This window comes from Varanus komodoensis, unplaced genomic scaffold, assembly GCF_004798865.1.
Source record: "Varanus komodoensis strain SLA01 unplaced genomic scaffold, ASM479886v1 scaffold92, whole genome shotgun sequence".
NCBI classification, from domain to species: Eukaryota; Metazoa; Chordata; class Lepidosauria; order Squamata; family Varanidae; genus Varanus; species Varanus komodoensis.
Window position 1 is genome coordinate 760,316 of NW_025336624.1, and position 16,848 is coordinate 777,163.

Here is a 16,848-nt window from a genome sequence, read left to right on the forward strand (position 1 = left end):
CTGCATTAATATTGTGTGAGGGGTTCACCCAGAAGAGAAACAAGAGTCACCCTCTTCTATAGCCTGCATAATTACAGGAGTGCACAAGTAAGTGCCATTTCTTGGTAAAGTCTTTTCTTTCAGTTACAGTATTGAGGACTAGTTAGCTTACAGCCTTGCAATTCAGGGTAAGGGATCATGCCTTCCTCCCTAGCTTAGTGCCCTTCAGATGTACTAGCTTTTCATGTGGCAACACTTCATGGTCTGCCTTCAGGATGTTGTTTGTTTCTAGGGAAGTGGCATTCCAAATGAAGTCATTGGTGGGACTTTTCAGGTACTTCAGAGAGCTAAGTTCAGGTCTGGATAAGATTGAGATCTTCACATAGTTGCACACTTGGTGGGTTCCAATTTTCCCAGTGAACAAGGTCCTGGGGGATGCTTACAGGTGAGGCACCCCTCCAGCATCTTCCATGGTAGAGAGATTGTCTGTCCATCTGCAACCAGCTTCCTTCAGCTTGTCTTCCCTTTCCCATCACTCTTCTCTTCCTTTTCCTTCCCAGAGGTTTATAGCAACAGCTTGAGGAGACCCAGCTGTTGCTCCTGAGGCAACCCTTCTCTCCCACAGCTGTGGGGTACTTCCCTTATCAACTGGAGCCATTCACGAGCAGTGCTCTATTGTCACTTTATACTCAGACCCAGCTGCCACTGCCTCTTTGCCTGGGTGTTCCAGCAAAAGGGGGAGGAGGACTCGATCCAGTGAGTCCTGATAAGCTATCACAAATAGTCTGCCTTATTTTAGTTTGATTAACCCCAAATAAAAGGGTCTAAATTGTCTGGGTGCATGTGCAGAGAGATTGATTTTTATACATCCAGTGATTTGCCCTTTTGCTTTCTGCTGGCTTCTCTTCTCCACGAACATACAAAGACTATGTGTGTGGAAGGTGGGGGGAGCAACAGAGACAGCTCTTCCATGCAGAAAAGGCAGGAGGAGGGATCTTTGTAGCTCACGTGTTCTTTTTTTTTTTTTCCTTTTCCTATGCCTCCCTTCTCCCCTGCTCTCCACATTTCTCTCTCTAGCACACACATGCGCGTGCGTGCGTGCACACATACCCATGTTAGGCGCTTGTATCCATCAATGTAGAATGAAGATGGAGAAATTCTGCCCATCCTAAACTCTTCACTGGTTTTGATTTAGCTTTGCAAAAACACTCCCATCTCTCCCTCTCATTTTCTCTGCTCCTCTTCTCCCTTCTCTCCCTCAGCCACTATTCAGAAAGGAAAGAAGAGGAAAGAAGAAAAGACCAGCGAGAATCCCAGGTGTTCAATGCAAAGCAAAAGGAAAAAAAGAAAGAGCACCGCGACCTGGCTTCCTTGCACGCTGTACCAACTGCTGCTAACACTAGTTCCGATTATGATGACATTATGAGCTGCCTGCTACAGAACTGGGTGTTGACAGCCTTCCTCTCTCTGCTGCTTTGTCATTCAGGTGAGGGAAGCCTCTCTTTTCTTTGGGCCCCCCAACTTTACTTGTCCTCCCCCTTCTCCTTGACTAATAATGGGGAAGAGGGCATCATATGGGGTGGGAAGCTGGGGCAGGATGGAGCTGAAGTCACAATACATGCATCCCTTGTGCTGATTGGAGCATCATTTTTTCACCACTAATCCCTCTCCCAATAATGCAGGTTGCTCTGCCTTGCCTTTTTGTTTGGGACACCTGGGGATAGAGGTGGTGTAGCAGTTGCAAGGACCTGCTTGTAAACATCTCTTTAGTTTGAAATCCATCCCTTTCCCAAACACACAATTTTACATCCCCATCTCGCCTGCCCGATGCTGTGACTGCAGTCTTTTCTGCTGCATAGGCACATTTTTCTGCAGTTTCTTCCAGCCCTAAGGTGAAGATGGCTGAGCAACAGCTGGGGTAGGTGACTGAAATGTCTTGTCAGTTTTGCCTGAGAATGCTTGGGGTGGGATAATTAGTTGAGGGAATTGTGGTCCCTTGGCATTTACAGCTCAGGCTCATATTTTCTAGAGGATATGAGTTTGGACAGAGCAGCTCATGAAAGAATTTTGGAGCATTGCCAGAAATGCTAACAATCTAGCTTCTGAAATGTTTGGGAATAAACCAGGGCTCAGCCCAGAAGCAATTGAGATAATGACAGAAAAGAACAGTCATGGGACACGTACAAAGTGTATTCCTATCAGTGCTTATCCACCACAATCTTCCCACATATATTCAGGGTTGTGGGACACAGCATGCAGATCAGGACAAGTAAATTCTAGGAGGGCTTGAGCACCAGCACTTCTCATTTTTAGAACTCAATAAAACCACTGGTCCAAAGGAGCCCCTACTGGGAACATGCCCCAAACAAATCTGGTTGTGCCCTTGTCAGTTTGATGAACACTTAAGTGGATGTTGAGAATGTTGAAAGGGCTCTGTCTGAAGACTACATTGGCAGGGTTCCCCTGAATCCTGTAAGTAGGCCTTCCTGCCATGTGTTGAATTGTTTTTGTTTCCTTTATGGTTGATTTGACCGAGGTCTTACCAGAATTTATTCTCTAAACCTGTGCTCAGGTATAACCTGGGTACACCAGACACCCAGAAAAGAATATACCTGAGCATGTTCCATCACCATTGAGTGACCAGAGCTGAGCACTGTTCTCTCTGCATGTTGAGTTACATTGACTAAGGGTAAGAACTGCCAGAGCAGAAAGGGGGACCAGACAGACCGAAAACCTTTAACTGCTCATCTTGGAAACAAATCTGTGCTCACCAACTCCTATCTCCTTTCTTATGATTCCTTTCTTTCATTTTTGGAACAGGTTTTGTTAAGGCGGATACACAATCTGGTGATTTGCGGAGGTGGAACCCAAATGCCAGCTGGCGCAAAAAATGGGCTGTTTCACAAATCACCTACCCCACCAGGCTAATGGGACAGAGTGCTGGAGGTGAAATACAGAAGCATCAGTTGGACACAAGGGTGAGAAAAGGTGGCATCGGCAGAGGAGAAGGAAGTGGGAAAGATGGAAACCCTGTAAGAGAACCTGAAGAATCTGTTCCCCCATTTTGCATGTTGCTCCCCTTGCCCTGCATTTGCTATATTTCTTGCATTAAAGTGGGGGTGGGTGAGCAGAGAAAATTGCAAGCTGCACTGTGAAGTCAGATGGCATAAAGTATAAGCCTGGATAGTGTTATTCACTGACACAGCCTGAGCCCACTGTCCTGTTAGACAGCTTAAGAATTTGTCCAGGATGTTCACAAGAAGTGTCCTGCACAGTAGTTGCTTAGCTGCATCTCTGCTGCATTTCCTTTCCTTTATTGCCCTGAGGTGCATCTGGTGACATTTGCCCATCTAGCTTTGGGGAGCTTCAGGATGGAGTGTGTCACCCTTGCCTAGCAGAGAGAGATTGCGCTTGCCTGAGCTACTGATGGCCCACTCCTCCTGAAGTGCAACATACTTTCCGTACCAAGTGCCTGCATGGAATTGGCAGTACAGTTATTCTCACCTGGGATGTTGGTAATGGTGTGGTACAGCTAGCCCACTCCCCAGACTAAGAGACAGGGGAAATGAGAGTTAGAAAAGGAAAAAAAGGAATGATCATAACAGTTAAGATTCTCAGTCTCCTACTTGATGCTCATTTTGTTTTGTTCTCAGTCCTGCACATGAGTGGCTTTTTCCCCGAAAGCCCCACCAACATAAAAAGGCATTTTCCCAAGTATTCCCCTCTGCTCCATAGGCTGATGTAGGGTTGTGGGGGAAATGGTCATTTTTGGAAGTGCATACTTGCACAAGTGCACAATTTCTAATGTGAACCCAAGCTCAGGAAATTGTGAGCATTTTCTAAGTAGTACACTCCAGCATTGCAAACAGGACTTGTTTACATGATTTGCAAATAGGAACGAAATGGTTGCACATCTCTAGTCAGGATTCCTGCCTGGAGACACAGAGCAAGGAGTAAGCAGCTGCTTTGGATGCAGCGACGAAGGGCCCCAAGGAAAGGAGGGTTCAGCAGTATGAAGATCATGTAGCAAGAGCAGAACAGTAGTTGAGCAAGCTGGTTCAGTGTGCAGCCTTGCCAACTTTCCTGTATGGAATGGGTAAGACCGACAATTGAGACTGATCTCCCACTTCCCAAAACAATGTCTGATCTCCTGATCTTTAATTTGGGAAATTTCAGCTTTGCCAAAGTATCCTAAAGCAATATTATTGGGAATTTATTATTGGAAATTTAAGGTAGGCTTGGAAAACTGAGTCCTACATCAAATAATAATACTAGAGAAGTTCATAATCCTTCTGCAAGAAGTAAGCTGTGAAATACTGAAGCTGTAGTTCAATCTTCCCCAACCTGGTGCACTCTGGACATGTTGGACTGCAGCCCCCTGGGCAGCATGCCTTGTGGGGAGTTGGCCGCCCAACACATTTGGAGGACACCAGTGGGGGTGAGCCGTACATAGTTCTTGTATTACAAAGAGCTCCTTGCAAGATTTCTCTTGCCGCTCCTGACGTACTGCTTTTTAAAATAAGGGAAGATTAAATGAGTTAAACTTGATTTGCCAGATAGCTTGTTCCTAAGTTTTGCAAGCAGGCCTCCCAAGACCTTTCATTAATTTGGGACCATAATAAGTAAGCAAGTTCTAGAGCAAAATGTATAAATGAAGTAGAATAATACAAAATTCAGCCCTGCCATTCAGACATAAGGCATAGTTACATGAAACATTGCATTGTTTTGCTTTCTGAAGTAGAATACATTTACAATTATCAGTGGAACTAATGGTAAACCTGGGTTAAGAGTTAGGAAAAATGTGTGTTAGTGGGCAATACTTCTGGACCAGTAATTATCACTCTCGGTTCATGTTTTTTCATGTTGTCTCTGAAAATGGAAAGACTTCTATTTTTTTAAAAAAACTTTTAAAAAATTAGTAAAACTAATACTGTTTCTACCTAGATTTGTTCTTTTCCTTTCCATCCTGATGATTTTTCAGCTTTCTATGTCCCACTTTTCCCTCCTTTAATTTTCAAAGAAGGTTATGGCCTTGCTGGTGTTGGATTGGGATGAGATACACTTAAGTAAAATTGTAACCTACAAGTAGCTTTCAGTTCACCAGTTGCAATCAGTGGTGTAAAAGGAATGAGTCTGGAAGCTAGAGTCAATTCACAAAGAAGCATGGTTGCTGCTCAATAACAGGAAAACTTACATAGACTCCCTTTGTTTTGTAAGCTTTCAGTGGTAGAATTTAGTATGAGGAGTTGCAGAAATGTACGTAATTTAAATAATTTATATACAGTAGATGTCTGCTTAGCAGCGAGCTCCAATGTTTAACTACTTGTAGTGGTGGGAGTATAGCTTTCTTACGTAACTCTTCCATGATAAATCTTGAATGCTCTTGTTTGGATAAGATAGGAATGGATAGAAATTGGACATGGGAAAATGTGAATGTTTCCTGTGAAAATCCTTTAATGTGTTAGAGGGTTTGTACTTGCCCAACCTGGTCTCATTACTCCTTTATTTCTGTATTTCAGTGCAAATATTATTGTCCTCTGGGTGTGTAGCTACTCTATGCTAGCTTTCTTTCCAGCATCTATGCTCATATCCGTCACTGTTGCTCCTAGTCCTTGGGGTCTCTTTTGGACTAGGACATGAAGGACTGGTCTATCAGTGGGTGTTATCAATGGCAGTAAAAAGGTACCATGTAAATAACTTTGAAGTTACTGGTGAAATGGATTATAAAATATAGGTAAATAAATAAATAAATGTCCAGGTTCAGAGGTGACAGTATTCCTTTCAAGAGCAGTTGCAGGGCAAATGGTGAGATACCCTTGAGCAGCTTTAGGGTTCCCTGTCTTGTTTCTGGAGTTCTTTATCCCATATCCTCTGGCCATTCAGAAGGATACCTGAACATTATGGCCATTTGGAAGCAGGGCCATTGCTAATGGCACTGGGAGTCTTTGGGTTCTTTGTAGGTACTCTTTCAGGCCACTCAGGAGACTGTAGCTGTTTCCTGTGGGGCTGCTGTTGCCATTCTAATGGTCTAATCCTCTGGCCATTTGGAAGTATAGGCGATTTGTAAAGGAAAGTTGAGGGTTGGCATCTGTAAGCCTGGAAGTAAGCCCAGGCACTATTAAGACCCCTCCCATCCCATGTCTACTACATTTGGAGATGATGTGTATTGATCATTACGTAATACTGCAGTCACCTTTATCACTGTATTCTGATAACTTTGTCTCTTTGAAGATGCTTCCAAGTTGTGTTAGATGTCAGAGTTGTTTTCTCAAAGGAATCAGTAAGAAATAGATTATTTTCTAAGACTGACAACATATTAATTTAATTTTTGTACCATTCCCATAGCCAAAGCTTTCTGGGCACAAATGTTTATCTTTTGCAGGTATTTTGATTTGAAGATGATTCCTAAAATCTCCCAATATTTTCCTCTGGCCATTGAGAATGAAATAATGCATTTCAGTGGTCACACCCAGTGGTTTTTTTCTGGAGAAAAAGGTACCAGAACTCTTAGATTGAGTTTCATCAGGAGCAGATGCTGATTAAATTGTAATGAAGAGCATTAAAGCAGTGGACAAACAATATAATGCAATGCAATGCAATGCTATGCTATGCTATGCTATGCTATGCAATATAATAGTTCACTCCTTTAGTAGGTTAAGGATGTTCCAAATCTTCATCGTGTTTTTATTGGCTTTGTATTCTTGGCTGCATTCTTTGCTTTGTGTAGCTGTTACAGAATGCCATCTGTGAAGTAGTCATAATTGGATATACATTGTTGGATCAAACTTCATAAAAGGGGACCCAACAAGGAACAGGCAGTGTGAATCAACGCAGAAGATCTTAATGGAAGATAAGTGATGTTCATATGTGAACTGCACCTTTCACATTCAGATGACACTATAAGTGTAGTATCAAGTGATGTTTTTAATGGCAATAATTCTTTTGGGATTTTTTCCCTCAGTCTTATGAACAAAGTTAGAACTTCTTTCTTAACAAGTGTTAATTGCCAATCTTCTGGCCATTGTTTAGGATCTAGTATTCAGGCCAATTTGGGTAAATCATCTTTATCATACAGCAGCTTGGAGAATCACTTTTGAAAACTCATTCTTTGCAGGCTAGAATTTCTAATGAATAACAACATTTTTGTACTATAATCTGTGATACTGCTTTCTGTCCTCAAATATTTTAACAATATCTTCTGTCTTTTTAGTAGCGTTGCTTAATGTCACATTCTAGTAAATTTATGTTCAGCTCTGACAGTTCATGAGGGACATCATACATTGGTCTTAAGTTCAGAAGCAAGTCAACTGAAGTGATCTTTCTTTATAAACCCTCATACATGGATTACCCTTTTTTTCTGTGTTTGAATCATTTTTAACTTTAACAAAATAAAACACCAAGGCTTCATAATCTTTTGGCATCCAGTTGAAACTGGAAGTTATCCACTTTGTGCTTAATATTTTTTCCAGTTGTTAATTATGTTAGTTCCAGCATCTTTACACATAGATGTAGCTCTTACGTTTTTTTGGCAAAGCATGGTACAAAACATACAATTTGTCAATGAAATATTTGAATTGATTCATTTCAGAACCAGCATGCATTGCATCACTCGCTGATAATTGCAACCTGTGGTTGACGTAGTACCATAAATAACAGAAGGAAATTTAACTTTCAACAATTTCTTCTCTCCAGAACAATTTCCTAACACCACAGCTAAGGTGTTAGGAAAGAAAACAACCCAAATGTTCATTCAGAGCCTCTTTCATTCTTAAAGAATGAAAATGTTGGAGTTACGAGCTGAAAATGCCTCTTTTTGTGGCATCATCTAGTTCCATGGAGCCAAGAAACAAATTTACAGGGGTACTTATTACACAGTCTGGGACAAGAAGCCATACATACAAAGTCAATGTAGGTTTTTTGGTTTTTTAACTAATGGTAGTTAATTCAACAATGTCTAAGGATTTCACAATAGTTTCACAAGCTTTTAGATTTTACAGTACTTTTGATCAAGTTTTTTCTCATTTCACTAGCTATGTGACTGACAATCTTGCATGCATTGATAGAGTGAAGTATATAACCCATGTCAATGTCATTCAGTTCTTGCAAGATCACCTTTGAAATTATTAAAAGAACTATTATTTTTGGCTACTTCATAAGCTGTGTGACATAAGTGTGATATCCTCTTCATGACAGATTTATTGCATACTTTCCTTCTGAGTGTACACAGCTAGTTTAACAACAGCTTCATAACATTAGCTTTCTTTTATGGCCAAATAATATTTTCCTCAAAGATGGCACCTGCTGATTTTACATTTCACCATAGGCAAAGATTTCATAATTTGTGTACTTTTTAGATTTTTCACCTCCATTTTCTTCTCAGTTCCAAGTCTTCCCAACATTTTGGCTCTGAATGCAACCAAATTTCAAATTTTTTGCAGATGACCAGTCATACTTCTGGTGGAAATTGCTTATTTGTTCAACAGCTGGGTCAGTTTGTACTTCTCTCTTCAGCACAGGAAGATATAGGTGACTTTGTGATTCCACTCTTACAGTTTCTTCACATAATTTCTGTTTATTTCAATACAGGAGATGAAAAATAATTTGCTATTTTTTCCTATTACCTGATATCACAGTTTCAGCACAAAAGAATACTAAAAAATCACTTCAAGAAAAGCAGCCTTGGTTCTAGCTACTTGGAGCTTTACTGCTGCTGCAGCCCTTATTTAAGAGACGAGGGTCTTGATCTGTGAGGACTAATGAAAACTAAACCTTAAGTCAAGGTTGCATACCACAGTGGCAGAATAATAAGTATGTGTTATTTAAAACAAGAAAAAGGTGTGTTAGCTCATTTCTGGCAAGTAATTAATAGAAGAAAAGATGCAGGAGCTTGGTGAACTTCACCATAAAAAAGCCCTGGTCATGCACCAGTTTGGGACCTACAGCTAGTGGTAAATATAGGCCTTACATATCTTTCTGTAGTTGTAACTGGGACCTATCTGAGAGTATTTGGGTTGATTTGCACACCTGCTTTTAAATAACAGATCAGACAAGTTCACAGAGGACAGATTTACCACCGGCTTGATGCAATGGGTTGATGTTGGAGAAGAAGTGACCCAAGATGGCTGTTGCCAACATACTGTACTGGGAACTTCCACAGTGAGATCTTGCTGGCCTCAGTTTTGAAAAATGTTTTGATTAGATATACCTTCTGGTCTGATTCTGGCAAAGTGATTCTTACATACAGGCATGATATGAAGGCAGGTGACTTTGTGTACCTCACACTCCCCCCCCCCCCGGTTTTTAGTGATGAGTTGTTCTGCAAGCAGTGCATTGCTATGTACCAAATTCTCCCATGAAGTACACTAGAGGAAAAATGCATGCTCTTCCTTCTCCCTAAGAATGGAGATAATTGATTATTTTTCGTGTACTAGTTACATTATATCAATTCCATCTAAAAATGAAATTTAAGGGGGTAGGAAAAAATAAAATGCTGATTATCATATTTTAAATGTGCGTACATGGTAATTCTGCATCTCAAAATCCCAATGTCACATTGGACTTGCTCTCCAAATTTAAAATATCTGTTGAACATGGCTTCTGGTCTACCTTTGGGTCTCTTCATATGTCCTTCAATGTAAGAAACTATTTTTCTGTTGCATGACAGCCTTTCCCAACTCAGTGCCTTCCAGTTGTGTTGGACTACAATTTCCACCATCCCCAGATAATGATGGGAGGCAGACTTCATTGGGGAAAGTGTCTTTGGGCTTGGGCTCACTAGTGGTTCTAATGATGTTTTTAGAAATCATTTTTACAAAGAAAAAATACATCAAGTTACTACCAAGGGTAGTAAAATCTCCCCACCTCCCACCAATATAAGTAGAACCCATTAGCTGTATGTTGGTTTTTTTGTGGTAGCATATTATATTTAGTCTCTTTTCCATGATCATTGAAGCTTTCAATCATTGGATTGGTATCTTACTAAATACTAGCAGTTCCTGCCTGACGCACAGTTTAGGAATTGCTAGTTTAGGGCCAAACTGGTTGAGATGTGTCAGATCCATGACTGATTTTCACTGTGTTTTTCTTAACAAGAACTTAAATTTCGTGCACTTAGAATTACTGGATTAAGGAACACTGCCAGGACATATTTTTCACAAACTGGCAATAGCCCTCCTATGGCATTATTCAGAAGACATGAAACTGAAACTTCGGTTAAACAAATCCATGAAATGAATTGTTATAAAAGCATCTTTGGGTGCGAACTTTGACATATATATATTGAGTCACAGGAGACAGTCTCTGCTAATGAGGAAAAGTTACCAAGCCACTCTTAAAAGGACACATTTCCTCATTGTTCCCAGCCAGAAATTCCATCTCGTATCTTTCCTAGCCACACTTCCCTGCTCCCATCCCCTTCAGAACTTCTTGAAAGGATTCCATTAAACTCTTTCTGCAGTAGGTAGATGCAAGTGTTAAACCAGATTAAATGGAAGGCATGCAGAAGATCTCATCCATAATGAATAAAACAATCACTCAGCTGCCATGGGAGCAAAAGGTAGAATTGCTGCTGCTGCTCTGGGTCGAGCTAGTGCAGTGCTTGTTGGCAAGTGCAACACGCAGCCAACTGCAGTGGGTGTGCATTTTAAACCACAGGTTTCCACTGGCCATTGCCTCCCACCTTCAGAGTAACATATGCCAGCAGAACCAAATCTTTCTCTTGCCTAGATAAGCAAGTGGAAAATGAGGTCAGGCTGGGCATGGCAGGGTTCTGTTAAAATTCTTAATGGCCTGAAGTGCAATATTTATCTACAAAAATAATACACAGGGGTGTTTGCATATTTCTTGCAAGAGTGCCTTTCTGAGCTTTGGTAGGGTATACAGGGTTTAATATCCTGACAGTCTCCCATGCCTACTGCCTCTGACTATGCACTAAGCATATTGCTGCATTGTCTGGAGTTGCCATACTTCCTCTTTTCAGTCATCCACTTTTTACAGAGAATCCACACAATCTCACTGCAGAATTGCTGCATTCCAGTGTTTTCTGTGGAGTCGTCACATCTATTTTGGAATTTGATTTGTAGCAACCTTTTGCAATAAAAAGTCAGCCTATCCAAGACTAGGAAAGCGCTACAGGTTCTCTCCGAGTTACAGATGAGTTCTTTTCCTGAAAACATCCTTAAGTTGAATTTGTATGCAAGTCAGATCATATACGTAAGCCAAATGCTTGTCTTGGTATATGTATATATTTTACCTTTCTGTACATATAAAACACTTAAGAAACACTTCCATATTCACTAAAACAGCTTAAATACAATACAGCACTGTAATAATGACAATACAGTAATAATAAAGTAACTACAGCTACTGAAAAAAAGGGAGAGACTCTATATTTATCTATTTATTTAAAACATTTCTATGCCGCCCCCATCACAACAAAGCCTTGGGGCAGCTCTATGTTTGTGTGTCTGTGGGTACATACACTGTATTGTAAAAACCAAACAAAAGGAACAATTCTCAAAACAGGTTGAAACATTCTTGAGGTAACTTAAAGCCCAACATTAACTGAAGATGATGGAGAAGGACCCAGTGCTGGAGAGGGAGGGGCAGTTACTACTGGAGTTGCTTTCTTGAGGGTTGTTTGTACAACCATTTTCTGCATCTCACCATAAATTGCCTTGTAGCAACTGAGGGCCTGCTGATTTATTTATTATTTATTTAAAACATTTTTATGCCACCCCCATCGCAACAAAGCCTCGGGGTGGCTTACAAGGGCAAATGGTAAAGGAAAACCAAAGGGGAACTTCGTGCCCTATTCACACCCTGAAGCACACTGGCTTGGGTGCATTTGAGCCGACTCCCAGAACAAAAAGCCATAAAAATTGTATCTCTAGGCACCTACGCAGCCACTGATGACACATCACCAAACATGTCAGGTAGTTCCCTAGAGATATTGACAGCTTTTTGTAAGAGATATTCATAAAGGGTTTTTGTCAGCCCAGTTGCTCATAAGTACAGGTAACCTAGATGTTTGTAACCCAACTAGTTCATACCTGTACTGAGGCTTTAAGGAGCTACTGTGCCTTTAATTAAAAAGTTTTCTTGCATATGCCTTCTTGTTCAAGGCACAACAGAAATTAGTGATAATTGGCCCTTAGTTAATTATTGCTCTTCCTTGTCTGGAGGTAGAGTTAATTACTGAGGTTTTATCTTTTTCCTATAAAAGAAATAATAATAAAAGGGGACCAATAATTAAAGCTCCCTCATCTTTTGGGAACATAAGCTGTTTAAGGATATACAATCCTTTGCATGTTTAGACAGACCGCCCCCCCCCCCCACCGCCATAACCCCCAGCATTTCCCAGCTTTATTAGTGACAGCACTGTGGTAGCCAGGAGTGAAGGAAAAAGAGATGAAGAATACCTTGGCAGTGAGGGAGAAATGGAATCAGATACAGAGAGGAAAATGCAAGAGAAAATATTAAGTCCACTTTAGGCATTCTTACTAAAATAAGCATGTCTACTGGAAGGTGGGATTTTGCTTTTCAGTGCACCCTGACTAACCAAAAGGTTAAAAGGGAATAGTGTATCTGGTAAGTTGGGTGGTTTGGGTGACTGGAACAATGTAGGGAGGGGGAGCTTAGCTCACTCGCACATGCGCTGAGAGAGAGAGAGAGAGAGAGAGAGAGAGAGAGAGAGAGAATGCTTGCACTGGGGGCAAAAGAAATGCCTATGATAAAGAATGCCTGCCTGCTTACATGAGAGAGAGAAAAAATGGCAGTACAATCCTATGTCTACTCAGAAGTAGGTTCAGTGAGATTTACTAGCTGGTATGTGGATGACAGCCTGAGTGTAAAAGTGGGTAAATACATTCTCAGTTTTCCTTGCTCCTGTTTTAGTTTGACTGCCTTTTCTGTGAAATAGAGGATGGTGCTGGAGTAGCAACATGTGGATCTTCCTCCTTGCTTGGCATTCATGATATTGAAGAAATTGCTGGCAGAGCAGACAAATGTTGGTTCATATTAGTGATTTTTGTGGTGTTGTCCGTAGCAGAATTGCTCCCTTTGCTATGATCGTTGATTCACTTGCATACCCCAGTTTCCTCTTTCTAAGCAATAGGTGCCAAAGCAAATTTGACTTTAAAATCATAGCTGGTTGCATCGGGTTTTCAGTTTGTCCCAGCCCACAGGTTTGTCCTTTTGGTTTTTGTTTTGTTTTTTAAGAACTTGGTTTTTAAAAATAAACTAACTGGCTTGTTGGATCTGCAACTGCCACCCCCACAACTTTCCTTATTGCTTGCTTTTGCTCTCCACCATTGACTGCACTGGCGTGACTGAACCACCTGACTAACAAGAAGTAAAATGGCTGAGGCCAAGGAGAAGAAAATAAGCCCTTCTCTCAGCCACTTCTCACTTTTTGTGGGCTGGCTGCTAGGGCCCTCTTCTCCCATCTACAGGCTCCCCAGTGGTCAGCATGATCTTAGATGCCCTTTCTACTCCTTGTCTTCCTACTTCAATTGGGTTGACTAGGTCAGTGCAAGCTTCCTCACCCCTACACTTGTATCTTGTCTTTTAGGAGAAGCATCTGGCAAGGGTGCCCTCCAGATACCGCCTCCACATTTTCCAGGCTGTGGATAAATTAGTCCGTTGTTCACTGTGTGCACATGTGTGATACAGAAATAAAACTATAGGGAAGTCCAGGTGCTTGGTGATTGCATAATCATTAGCCGCAACCAAGCCATCCAATTCTCTTAAAAAAATCTTTCTGGCATAGCAAGCCTGGAATTTCTCACACCACTGTGAAGAACTGAGCATTGGGAGTTGGCCCCAATGGCCTTACTAGCTCCTTCCTACTCTACTGTTCTGTGATTGTGTGATTCACAAGTCAACCAGTGTGCAACTAGGATTAGTGAGCCAGTTTTTTAGATTCAAAAAGTGTGGCTTCATAGCATCTGTCTTTGTTCCACTGGATACAGCTGTGCAGGTAAAAAATATGCAGTTCATAAAATCATAAAATAGTAGAGTTGAAAGGGGCCAGAGAGCCATCAGGGCCACCCCCTGCTCCATGCAGGATTCCAAGTTAATCCATCCTGCTCAGATGGCCATTCAGTTGCATCCTGAATGCCTCCAGTATAGGAGAGCTCACAACCTCCCTAGGTAATCGGTTCCATTGTCATACTGCTCTCACAGTCAAGAAGTTCTTCCTGATACCCAGCTGGAATCTGGTTCCTGTAACAAGTCATTTACTCCATGCCCAGTCCTGTTCTCAAGGCTGATCAAGAAGAGATCCTGGCCTTCCTCTGTGTGACAACCTTTCAAGTACTTGAAGAGTGCCATCATATCTCCTCTCAGTCTTCTCTTGTCAAAGCTAAACATGCCCAAGTTCTTTCAACCTCTCCTCCTAGGGCTTTGTTTCCAGTCTCTGGATCATCCTTGTTGGCCTCCTCTGAACCCTTTCCAGTGTGTCTGCATCTTTCTTAAATGGTGGTGCTCAGAACTGGACACAGACCTCCAGATGAGGCCAAGCCAGTGCTGAGTGAAGGAGAACAAGTACTTCATGTGATTTGGAAGTGATACTTCTATTAATGCAGCCTAAAATACCATTTGCCCCTCTTGCAGACACATCACATTGCTGACTTGTATTAATATCTACAACAATTCCAACATCCTTCTCACTTACCATTTTGTTGAGCCAAGCATTCCCCATCTTGTAATGATACATTTGGTTTCTTTTTGCTAGGTGCAGAACTTGGCATTTGCCCCTATTGAATTTCATTCTGTTGTTTTCAGCCAGCTGAGCACTTCAACCTGTCAAGATCACCTTGAATGCTGTTTCTGTCTTCCAGGGTATTAGGTATACCACCCAATTTTGTGTCATCTACAAATCTGATAAGCATTTCCTGCACTTACTTATCCAAATTATTAATAAAAATGTTGAAGAGCACTGGGCCCAGGAATGAACCCTGTGGTACCCCACTCATTACCACTGCAGTTTAATCTTCGAGTTCAGTTCTGTAGCTGACTGATAGTTGTTCCACCTAGCCCACTTTTAACCAGTTTGCTAGTCAGGATATTGTGGGGCACTCTGTCAAAGGCTTTGCTGGAGACAGGATAGATAATGCCCAAAGCATTGGCACAGTCCACCAGGGTGGTTACCCAATTGAAAAGTGAAATCAGATTAGTCTGGCAGGACTTCTTGACAATTCCATCTTGGCTTCTACTAATCACTGCATTGTTTTCAAGGTGTTTGCAGATTGATTGCTTTATAATCTGCTCCAAAATTTTCCCAGGGATTGATGTCAGACTGACTGGTCTGTAGTTCCCAGGTTCTTCTTCATGGTCTGTGTGCATCATAAACATAGGCTTGTGTCAGTGAGGAGCCTATTGTCAGGAAGATTTCCAAGTGAGACTGGGAAGTGATTTCCAAGTGTGCTTCTTTTGCCTTGGAGAGGGACATTTCATGGTGACTGTCCACATTGCTAGGCCTTCACTAAGCATGTCCAGAAGAACCATGTGGGAAGGCTGCAGGCTGAACCTTTGGAGCCATGCTCTCTCAGCCAACGATTCAGCATCACACCAGCGGTCCACCCATCAGCATCCACACCAATGGATCATGCCAGTGGACCACCTGTCTACTTCCCAGGCTATAGCTCCTCCAGTTCACCCATCCACCTCATCTACTCCCAGATGCTCAAAAAGAGAAAGGCCAAACACAGGAAATGGCCTAGGGTACACCATCCCCATTGGTGCCAGCCATGGAACTAATCTTGGCAATGTCAGTTGCACAGGATGAGATCAGAAACTCACTGCTGATCAAGCTCCTCCATCCTCCTTCTCAGGTCTCCCTGACTAGGGTGCAGTTTCTATCACCACATCAAGGGACACCATTAGCATCACCTTACCCTGCAGCTGGCATTGCTCTGCACAGGACTGAGGCCTATTTCCCAGCACTGTCTCACACCTCCAATCTATGCCCATATGATTGCTCCAGATTCACCTTGTCAATTAGGACTGAGGGGTCTCATGGATGACTCCACCATCCTGCCAGCTGAACTGAAAGGAGAGCAAGTTCCTTGACCCATGCAACCAGTTGGCCACTGAGCTGCTGCTATGACTACCAGGGTTGCTGAGCAGAGGGTGAAGCAGGGCCTTGCCCTCCATCACCACCATGCATAATGGCCACTTTGCCACCACAGCCTCACTCCTCCTCTATGGTTCCAGAGGACAACTTTTCTGACCTGGAGTCAGCTCAATATGGTGATCCGCTGACCTCTTCCCTGGAAGAAGTCATCACAGCACAAGAATAGGATCCTCCTCTGAAGACGTGGTACCCTTCTTAGAGCAAATCTTCCACATGGTGACATCCCTTGGACTGGAGATGCAGCAGCATGCAGAGAAGGCCACAGTTCCAGTCTTTGATGCCGTCCAAGTGGAGGATGTGGTGCTGGTGCGGAAGGCACTGGCACAGCTGTGACCAATATCCAAGTGCCTAGAGGAGATGTACCAGGGCCAAGAATGAGAGATCCCATTCTTGTTACAACATCCCTGACCAAATTTGGTCATTCTGACATCATTCCACGGTCACTCACAAAAGGAGCAATTGTTACTGACCGATAAAGAGGGATGCTGACTGGAGTCATTGGTGTGCCAGCCTCCAGCTGCAAGGGGTTCAGGTCTTCCCCTACCTTGATGATTGGCTGCTAGTTGCCCTCTCCAGGGATGAGCTTCTAGACTCAGTTTGCTCAACTGTGACCTCCTCAACACCCTGTTTCTGCCTTAACTATGAAAAACCTGAACTGTCGGCCTCCCAGTTGATGCTTTATTATGATTATGATTATGATTATGATTACGATTATGATTATTATAACATTTCTA

General features: G+C 42.2%; 1 protein-coding gene across 3 annotated transcripts in view; it reads left to right on the plus strand.

Annotated features, from left to right (window-relative positions):
* The first annotated feature begins 1,017 nt into the window (after positions 1-1,017).
* Positions 1,018-16,848, plus strand: part of ADAM11 (ADAM metallopeptidase domain 11) — a 96,782-nt gene continuing 80,951 nt past the window's right edge. For 2 of the 3 annotated variants that reach the window (XM_044418737.1, XM_044418736.1), the window contains exons 1-2: positions 1,018-1,465; positions 2,800-3,011. In XM_044418737.1, the coding sequence (XP_044274672.1) occupies positions 1,402-1,465; positions 2,800-3,011 (276 nt within the window). In that variant the 5' untranslated portion in view covers positions 1,018-1,401. The remainder of the gene's footprint in view (positions 1,466-2,799; positions 3,012-16,848) is intronic. The other variant, XM_044418738.1, reaches the window with a different exon arrangement.